The following is a 9,761-nucleotide window of genomic DNA, read 5'->3' as shown; positions in this document are numbered from 1 at the left end:
TTCTACATACCTCAAACCGATCCACAAGCATTCCCATGCGTCGAAGACATCCTTGGTAAACTCTCCTTCTTCTTCTTGGATTGCTCCGATTGGCGTTCAAACTCAGAAAGATGTTTAACACCCAAGCTAGAGAAAACACTGCAGCTGAAGAAGGCATTATGAAATGAACCGGCGTAATACTCGTCGCGTCTGTATATCCACGCGGTCGACGACTAATGATGACGTCACACGGTAGGGTTTGATGACGTCACACGGTAGGGTTTGATGACGTCACAGGGTAGGGTTGTCCCATTTGGTAGGGGATCGGTTAAGGGGTAGCAATGAGGGGTAGCAATGAGCATGAGCAATGAGGGTTAGGGTTGAGATGTAGGGTTGAGACAGAGCAAGGAATTGGGATTGGGCCTAATTGTCTCAATCATCTTGTCAGAACAAGTGTCTGCTACAGACCTTAGAGTGAGTGGTGATGACTTTATCCCGGCTTATGTTTACAATCCATTGACTCCTCACGTCAGTTTGGCTTGGAAAGCCATGGAAACTAAATACCCCTTTGGATTTGGCTGATGCTGTACAGTGAGGGACACAGCAGTGATCCTAGGTTTCTCCTGCCTATAAAAACGAACCGTTTTTAAATGTTTGCGTTCTTGATTCATGTCTAAAGTATATCAACGTCAGCTGGCTGGCGCGATAAACACACAGACCGGAACCGGCCGAGCTGTATTATTTGAAACAGGAAGTACGTCACACAGCTTAGTGCATACACCCTATACAATCAGAAAGAACATTTCAAACCCCATGCGGGTTTGCGTGCCCAATCCTAGTTCTCATTGTTCTCTACAGATACAACCGATTTGTGTGGAAAAAACCCTTGGTTTAGGTGTCAGGCTTTAGACATTAAATCTATATAGATTTTTAACTAACATTTTGTTTGTTCTTCAATTCTTTACCCTAAAAAATAGAGAAAACAGCCATAAACCAGAGAACACTGCATGCCAATGTTGTACATGAACGTTAGTCAAATCTTGATCTGCTTCATTCACGAATGACACCTTTCATATTCAGACACCCTCAACACAATATATGTACCTGGGTGAAGTGCCAGTCATTTCAAATGATTTCCTGAAGAGATTTTTGGCAGCAGTCAGCAGGCCAGGTTTGTGGTCTTTGTTGCTGTTCTCTGTCAGTGTTGCCGTATAACGTACAATTATCATTTGACATATCCCACCAATGTAAAAGTTCACCAGAATCACGGAAATATGTGTGCTGATGAGAAGGAATTGTGTGTACTTATCTACAAGGAATAAACTCTTAACAAAATAAGGGAAAACATGAAGAGAATTCAATCAAGTTAGGTTTACCGAAGAATCAATACATTTAATAAAAAAAGTAGATGTCCCATGGAGCCCCTAAAATAGAGCAAGAAAATATCGTCTTCTATCCCAACTTAAACTCCACCTTTAGGAAAAGGCATGTGAGCGTCTGCAATATCATTGGTTCTGACTCAGACAGGTGCTACTTTTATGGACCCCATAGCCACGGTTTGCTTGAAGCTGGAAAGCCCCCAGCTTTTCAAGATAGGTTCACCAATTATCACATCGCTTGTTACAGCTTTATAGCAAATACAAACATTTCAACAATATAAGGCACTTTTTAACTGAAACAAATCATCTGTTTAAAAATAGATTACAGTGTTTTTGGAAATGTATTATATATTCATAGAAAAATTTACATTCTTTCTTTGTGTCAAAGTTACATAAGAGTATTATAAAAAAAGGTTATACATTGGCATACAGCATAGTGGATAGTAGTAAATGGACTTTTGTAAATTGGCTTATTAATGATCATCAATGTAGTTGCAGTCCACATTGACGACATATATTAGAAAGGTTTGATAACATTTTGGATTTCCCATCTTTGGCCTGTACATTCTTGTAACAAGAGTTTGCCCTTTACAATTTCCAAACATCTACCTGTCTGTTTGTTCTTCAATTCTTTACCCTGAAAAAGAGAGAGAAACAAAACAACACATCAGGGAACACTGTGGGCCATATCTTGCATCCGGCTCAATTGACTTTCTCACTGGCGCATGTGTCGTTGCTAGTTTGCAACTGGCGCAGAGCGTTGTTTTCCCTACTGCGCCACACGTCGGTAAATTAGAGAATGATCTTGCGCCCCAAGGGGCGGTTCGGCAAAAGGAGGAGGCGTGTTCTGGCGCAAACGTTCCCTGGTGCTATTTTGCAGTTTCAGAAATCACTTGCGCCGCAAACCAGGAAATACCTGGTTTAAAGTCAGTGGCGCGTTCTTCAGATGCTATTTTAAGGGCGCATGCATGTTGCTTGTGCACCTCGCGCATACACTTTGCTTCTCTCATCTACCTAGCCACGCAAACAACGTACAGCAAACACATATTTTCTTGACACAGACACCATGTACATGCCCATAACTTTTAGGATTGATGAGTATTTGATCGTGGGAAAACATTGTTTTACCGCGAGTGAGTGTTAAAAAGAATGAATGAATGCGCGCGCGCGTTTGTGTATGCGTAAAATAATGAATGAATGTGTGCGCTCGTGTGTGCGTCCATCTGTTTAAACACACGCAAACTAAACACATAACGCATAATACAGTCCATGGCAATGTATATAAACAGGGGGACACATGCATATTAGGAACACAAGTCGATAACGATAATGCATACAATACTGCTAAGAAACTATGTTTATAATGTATTGCATATATCATTAAATAGAACCACAGTTACCGCATATAATATGTGTATTAAGTTTTCTCTGCCGAAACAACATCTTTCACAATAAATCACCCACAACACAATATAAGTACCTGGGTGAAGTCCCAGTAAATTGCAATTTGTTTCTGAAGAGCATCGTGGCAGTCGTTCAGGCCAGGCTCGTTGTCATTGTTACCACTGTCCGTCAAACAGCGATTAGCATTGTACTTATGGGACTTGATCCCACCAATGTAAAGCTCACCAGTCCCTCGGAAATATGTGTACTGATGAGAAAGAAAACCAAAAGAAAACATGTTATCACTTTCATGAGATACTTCATCCAACATATTAATAGTACGTCCTTTGACTCACTTGAGGCATATAGTAGTAGCAGTGATATGCAATCGGTGTGTGGCCTGGAACTGGACCTTGGTCTACACACATGTTGGCATCGAGGTTCTTCAGCTAAACATGGGAGAAATATGTTTAACCTTATTCAAAGGCTTGATACTGCAGTGGCAAGTAGGCCTCAGTATCAACCTTGCCCAAAGGAAAATACTATTGTAACAGACAGAGGAAATACCTTCTGATATTTCATCATAATCATTCTTCCACCAGAGATGATTCATAATATCTCTTTGGCTCTAAAAAATCTCCACATGTTCAACCCTGTCCCTCATATAGTTAAGACAACTCACTCCTCCATAGGCCAGGATATCGTCCCAGATATCCAGCAGTGGATACACATTGTCCAGGTACCACTTGAAAGGTTTACAATTCAGCCGTTTTCTTAGTTCTTTTCGCTCAGACACATCCCCAAAGTCAATACCGTGATCCTGTAGAACAAAAGCGTTTAGTTTGATAATAAGCCTTCATCAGTTAAGCCAAAATATGTGTGTTTTTGTCTTAATCTTAATAAATTTTTATTAAGATTAATGAACTTTTTTTAACAAAGTTCATCAAAGAAGTCAGAAACAAAGTCTAAAATACACTGTACATTGTGTTCGCAGATCAGTCTAAATTGGTATGACCTTTTAGGTTAAACTGTTGTACCTTGAAGGGCAGATTCCATGCCAGATTGACGTTGTGTTTGTACTCATCCATCCAAACCTCTGCTACCCTCAAAGCATTCCTTTTCATTGTGATGGAGAGGTCTGGCATGTATGGCTTATGGTTCCTCTCAATGTGGGCTATCTTGGAGCATGGAACAACCTCAATACTTCCCCCACATGTCCAAACCTACGAAATAATTAATGGGCATTGTTACAATTCAGCCATTCCCAATATAATAATTAACCCAGTAACATACTGTACGTCAGTTAATCACTTCTAGGCTTTATCGACTTATTTCCTCATAAGCAAACTTTGGGTATTCCTGTGGTATACTTACACGAATCCCGAGCTCAACATTTTCTCCCCCGTATACTTTCATTCCTCCATCAAGAACTCCAATTTCACCAAGATACGTCCGATCTGCGACTAGGATACCCATTATGGAAGGACTCCTTAAAAGGTCAAACCGATGAAATGGCTCAATATGTCATTGTTCAGGATTGAGTTAGTGCAGATATATTTGTTGATGCAGATCAAGAAAAGCTATTTTCAGGTGAAACTTACTTCCCAGGCAAGGAGGGGTCATTTAGTTTGTACCACTCAGGCCTAAATCTCTCGTACATGCACCACAAAGCCCAGTCAAACGCATGGGATGCAGGCAAGTATGTTACAATCTCAAGATCATAGTAGTTGACTCTGTCAAACACCGGAGACACAATCAGCTTCCGATCCCCTTTAATCTGCGTCAGCAATGGTTCAGCCCTGCAGCACAGAAATCGATTGAGGTAAAACAACAAAAGATTACTTACAAAAGTTATTGACACAGAACTTGGTCACAGGATGACTCATTGTTCTTAGTCCTTTTCCAGTGGTTTGATAGACTTTGCCATTGATGTGTTATTGTTTGAATTCAATCATTTAATCAGGGTGTGAGTAGCCAGGTTGTAGCAGAGCTCCCCTGAATAAGACTTGCGCTCACCTGAAAACAAAGATGACCACTTTTCTGAAATGTAAAATCTTGAACATTTTGAAAGATTTCCTTGGAGAATTCCAAAAATTATATGCCACCCTACCGAAAAAAACAAACCTTTGGAGGTCCAGTTCAATAGGTTTATTGACAAATTTCTGTGTATCATAGCATACTGTTTCAAATATAACTCATCTTTGACCATTGTGACTATTAGTTTGTGTAGTGCTACACTTTTGATGTTCTCTGCTTTCCATTTTCTTTTTGGCGTAAAGAAGTGTATGAAGGTGTATTTAAAGGGGAAGGTCTTTTTTCTCATCTCCAACCTTTACTTCCACGTAGATTAGCTTTACCTGCCTATCCACCATTAGGTCAGTATTTTTTTTTTCTCCGTTCTCTTTTAAAGACCGGACACGGAGGGCCCCATACATATCTTCGCCTTGGGCCCCCAATTTGCTAAAACCGCCACTGGTTACAAGCTTACAGATCCCCACTCCAGCAGCACTCAAAGTCAGACTACACAATTATATACGTCATATGATAGTGACTTGGTACCCCCTCACCACAGGGGACTCTCTAAATCGATGCCACTTCGACCTGGGTGGGACTTTACGTCCTACGTCACTCGCTATGGGTGTGCATGTGTGCACATAGCCGTCACTCGCGATGGGTGTGCATGTGAGAAAGGTTTTGGCTTTAGTGTCTATGGGTTGGTAATAACGGTTCTGATGATTTTTCTGATGGAAAAGTGGTCTTTTATTTCCATAATCTTTGTTCAGTGAATGCATAAAGCCGTTTGTTAGTTAGCAGTTAAACAAAATGCGATCTCTTTGTTTACAGTTACCAACGACCAACTGATGATTGGGGGTTCGATTCCCTAGTGATGCAAGGTTTTTTCTTTCATTTTGGACTGCACACACATCGCGAGTGACGGATACTCGCACAATGTACACACATCACTGTCTTTACAATTTCTAGGCAACCGAAGTTTAAAGATTGTCAAGTGGTTAACTCTTGAATCGCATGTACTAAGACCTGATGGGTTAGTGGTCAGAGAACAACTCATTAACGCGGGGATAAGGGGTTTGATTCCTTAATGAAGCTAGCTTTTTTCTTTCATATTGGACTGGATGTTTGCATGCCATTTTGCGTAACTTGTAGTTTATGATGAAGAAATGTTACTGGGGTTAAGGTTAGGGTAACGCTAAGGGTAACGCAAACGGCTACGCGCACACATGCAAACCCATAGTGAGTGACGTAGGACGTAAAGTCCCGCCCAGGTCGAAGTGGCGTCGATTTAGAGTCCCCTCACCACAGGTCATGGACTTCAATATGAGCATCCAAGATGGCGACCACGTCAGCCGTGGCGGCCTTCCATCCAGAGATCCTAGCCGTGGTCAGCCCCAGCTGCTCACTGTGTCTCACTCTGGTCATGAGGAGGCCTGGATTCTGGTCCTCAATGGTCTTGATGTACATGTCAAAGTCCTGCTTCAGGTCGTCTGGGGGGGGGGGGGGGTAATCGCTGTGTAAATAATAGCTATTGATAATACTGCTGAATTAATAATTAGAAATGTAGTTGATGCAAGGGCTATATTGCATCAACTATAAATGTTTATTCCCATAAACATTTATTTACAGAAGTAGTTATTTAATTGTCTATCATTTCTTAAACCTAAAACAGAGGCAAACCATTTGTGCTGTGGTCATCCACCAATATGATTTCTTTCAGCAAGGACTTCGGAGTGCGGTCGATAATACTTCGGATGGCTCTCTTGAGGATTGACAGGGCCTCATCCAGGTAGATAAGAACTACTCCAATGCTGGGCAGATCCTTTGGGTAGGTCTTATTCAAGCATCTAGATTAACATCCAAAACATAATTTAGAAAAAAATCCTATGCACTCCCACACACACACACACACACACACACACACACACACACACACATTTTATATTCCATGTTAAAATAAGTAAAAGGTCAACCTTGGGTCCCTGGTGTCTGGAAGAGGTCGATTAAGGGGTAGGCGGTCACTGAGAAACACGTTATATCCATATTTCTCAAACAAAGCTTGCGCCTCTTTTTGTTCGTCTTCTGACAAATTCTCTCCACCCCAGTTCTGGAACAGGGGAGACTTTGGGAAAAGTTTATTCCCTTTATTTCCAGGCTGTTCAATTTTCCCAGGTTTTTCTTCGTCCTCCTTTTTGACCACTGCAATTGGTTTTTCTTCTATTTTTCTCTGTCTGTCTAGATCTTCTTCAAGAAGCTTCTGCATGGATTCTTGTTTTTGATGGAGTTTTTTTACCAAATTAACTGTATGACGTGAGAAAATTTAAGAGTTAGTGATAAACTGAACAAAGGCATTGAAAGAAAGATAAGAAAGAGTGCCTCAGGCATTCACATTCAGCATAGACGTTCTCTACCTAAGTCGCTGCGATAATTGCAATGACAGTTCCATTTGGCTCTATCACTAACCTCTACCCCTTGTTGGCTTAATGCCCAGCGTGTGGAATGTATCAAGTGGTGACTGAAAGCCGCACCTGTACTGTGCTTGCCCTTATGTGAAAGGTGAACATCCTTTACCCTTACACAATACAAGCCATGATTATAAGTTATACCGTGTCTTTTGGTTTGTGTGTTTGGGGGGCGGAGGTTGCCTTGTCTCCTGTGTGCAATTTGCTTTAAAAACAGGGCGTCAACCAGGCCTGGAGTTGTGCCATTTAATTAGGGCCGGGGCTGCTTGGCCTGCAGTGAGGAATTTCTTTGAGGGCATTTAGGCATCCTGCCAGGGCATCAATACCCTCAGTTAAAAGATGTTTCCTTTTACAAATTTACACGTTTCATAAATTGAATGGAAATAGACGACGACGCAAACCAAAATGTAATGTGTGTGATTGGCGTTGGGATGGAGTAAGGCAACCTGCATCCCCAACCTTGAATGTGAATGCCTGAGGCACCGCGATCCGGGAATATTCCCAAAAGATCCGGGGCAATAGCCTGGAATGCCCAGGTCTAACGACGCGCCTGGAGTAAGGTGGCACAGCACCACTGTTAGCCTACACATCCTGATACAGATATCACTAGGTTGATTTAGTCTATAGTAATAGGAATCCTTCATCTCTCCATGTTAGAAAAAGCAGAGGGCCCCGCCCTGGACTTAAAAGAGAAGGCTCAGACGGGGAGAAACTCTTTTGAGTTTACTTTTAATTTTGGGAGTGTCTGGAATAGGAAAAATGCATCTAAATGCGAGTTATCTAACAACATAAACACTTATCAACCCTTTATTAAATTAAATATATTTCCTTAATTTCTGGAATACCGATCGCAACACCTGTTTCCTCTTGTTTTTACTAATTATCTAATTAATTAACATTGATGAAATGGCATAGACTACTATATTGTGGATCATAAAATAAATGTCATCAAGTCAATTGCAAAAAAAAGTAGCAGGGGTTAAATACACATTTTTGTTGGATAAACGCATAAAGATATTACATCCATAACACGACCGAACTATGTCTGTTAACATAACAGTTTTTAAGGAGACATTTCTGAGACGTTTTTTGCTCAATTGGCCTTCCATACAAATCGAACACGTCGAATAATGATTAGAACGTTTTTTGCTCAATTGGCCTTCCATACAAATCGAACACGTTGAATAATGATTAGAACCTTTATTGTGCTGAAGTGATAATGATATACTGTAGCTACAACACATAATCCACAAAAACAACGTGCACATCACACCACCCTTAAATTTCATAATGCCACTTTTTTTCCACCCCATACAAAATGCTACCATCGCCACTGGCTATAGATATGTAAAGAGTCCACTTACACAGATCTTTAACACTTTGCTCCGAATCAGAAACCATTCCAGGACTGCCATGTCCAAATGATTCAATTGTACCATCTCGGTTGATAAATGATGGAACTATGTAATATATAGAACATATTCCAGCCAGTATCAGGAGGAAGCGCTTTATCCACACAACCTTCATTGTGACTTAAAATATTGTGAATGGCCAAATAAAGTATGCATAATAATCCTAACTTACAGGTTGGTTTTGTCCTTCAACTGGCATCCCATGTTTTGGCAACAATCCTGTTGGTCTTAAAGGTTGATAAGGCCGATCTTATCACTGACTTGATCTGGCTGTTGAAATTAAGCAAACAACACTTTAGGTATGCGGGTAGTGTGGCAACCCGCTCCTCGAGTGAGCCGGGTTCCAGGTATAAATCAAGCCATTAAAGGCATTTATTGCAGACAACTTAAATCAAACAAAGTAAACGCGGTCTCTAGGGCCTCCGTGGGCCTCTAGCCTCTCGCGGACACGAGCGCTTCCTCCTTCCTCGCTCCCGTTTCTGGTCTGCCCAAATGTCAGTCCTCTTATAGTGGCTCCTCGGCTTTCGGCCAGATGTCCCCCAATCAAGCTGATTGGGGTTCGGTCGGTGCTCTCCGTCGCCGGCCGGTGGGTGACGGTGGTAATGGCCATCCAGGACCAACCCTCGGGCTGGTCCGGGCCGAGGTTTACGGGGCGGGATGCCACAGTAGTTACTGAGGAATGAATGAGTAATGAATGATGAAAGACCAGGGCCCTAACTGGGGCCCTTATTGGGGCCCTAAGTGACAGTTATTCAGTAACTACTCAGGAGTTACTGGTAAACAGACTAGGGGACTACTGTAATCATCACTGGTAAACGAATGGTGAACAAATGATTGAAAAAGCGTTACTACGGCTGAACGAATGATTGAAAAAGCTTAATTACTTTTGAACGAATGGTTTGTGAAAGAGGAACAACTCAGTATGACGCGTGACTTTACATGAAGGTACACAAAAAGCTTCACTACTGGTAAACAAATTATTCAAAAAGCTTAACTACTGGTGAATGATGGTTCGCAAAAGAGTAACAACTCAGTCTGACGCATGACTTTACATGAAGGTACACAAAAAGCTTCACTACTGGTAAACAGTGTTGGTCAAGTTACTTGGAAAAAGTAATTAGTTACTGATTACT

General features: G+C 41.4%; 1 protein-coding gene across 4 annotated transcripts; it reads right to left on the bottom strand.

Annotated features, from left to right (window-relative positions):
• Positions 1 to 1,335: 1,335 nt before the first annotated feature.
• On the bottom strand, positions 1,336 to 8,846 carry LOC132464699 (probable polypeptide N-acetylgalactosaminyltransferase 8). 4 transcript variants are annotated; one of them, XM_060061223.1, is made up of 12 exons: positions 8,801 to 8,846; positions 8,581 to 8,676; positions 6,728 to 7,055; positions 6,435 to 6,601; positions 6,058 to 6,244; positions 4,343 to 4,540; positions 4,116 to 4,230; positions 3,779 to 3,964; positions 3,424 to 3,561; positions 3,098 to 3,190; positions 2,839 to 3,009; positions 1,336 to 1,995 (listed from the first exon to the last, which is right to left on the bottom strand). In XM_060061223.1, the coding sequence occupies exons 2-12, from the start codon at positions 8,615 to 8,617 to the stop codon at positions 1,876 to 1,878; spliced, it is 1,740 nt and encodes a 579-aa protein (XP_059917206.1). In that variant the 5' UTR covers positions 8,618 to 8,676; positions 8,801 to 8,846; the 3' UTR covers positions 1,336 to 1,875. The 4 variants fall into 4 exon arrangements, with proteins under 4 accessions (XP_059917206.1, XP_059917207.1, XP_059917205.1 ...); XM_060061224.1 differs by lacking the exon at positions 8,581 to 8,676 and having other exon boundaries at positions 8,801 to 8,843; XM_060061222.1 differs by lacking the exon at positions 8,801 to 8,846 and having other exon boundaries at positions 6,061 to 6,244; positions 8,581 to 8,779.
• Positions 8,847 to 9,761: the final 915 nt, after the last annotated feature.

Source organism: Gadus macrocephalus, chromosome 9, assembly GCF_031168955.1.
Source record: "Gadus macrocephalus chromosome 9, ASM3116895v1".
Classification (NCBI taxonomy): Eukaryota; Metazoa; Chordata; class Actinopteri; order Gadiformes; family Gadidae; genus Gadus; species Gadus macrocephalus.
Note: the sequence above shows the minus strand (reverse complement) of the source record. Positions and strands in the feature narration are given on the sequence as shown.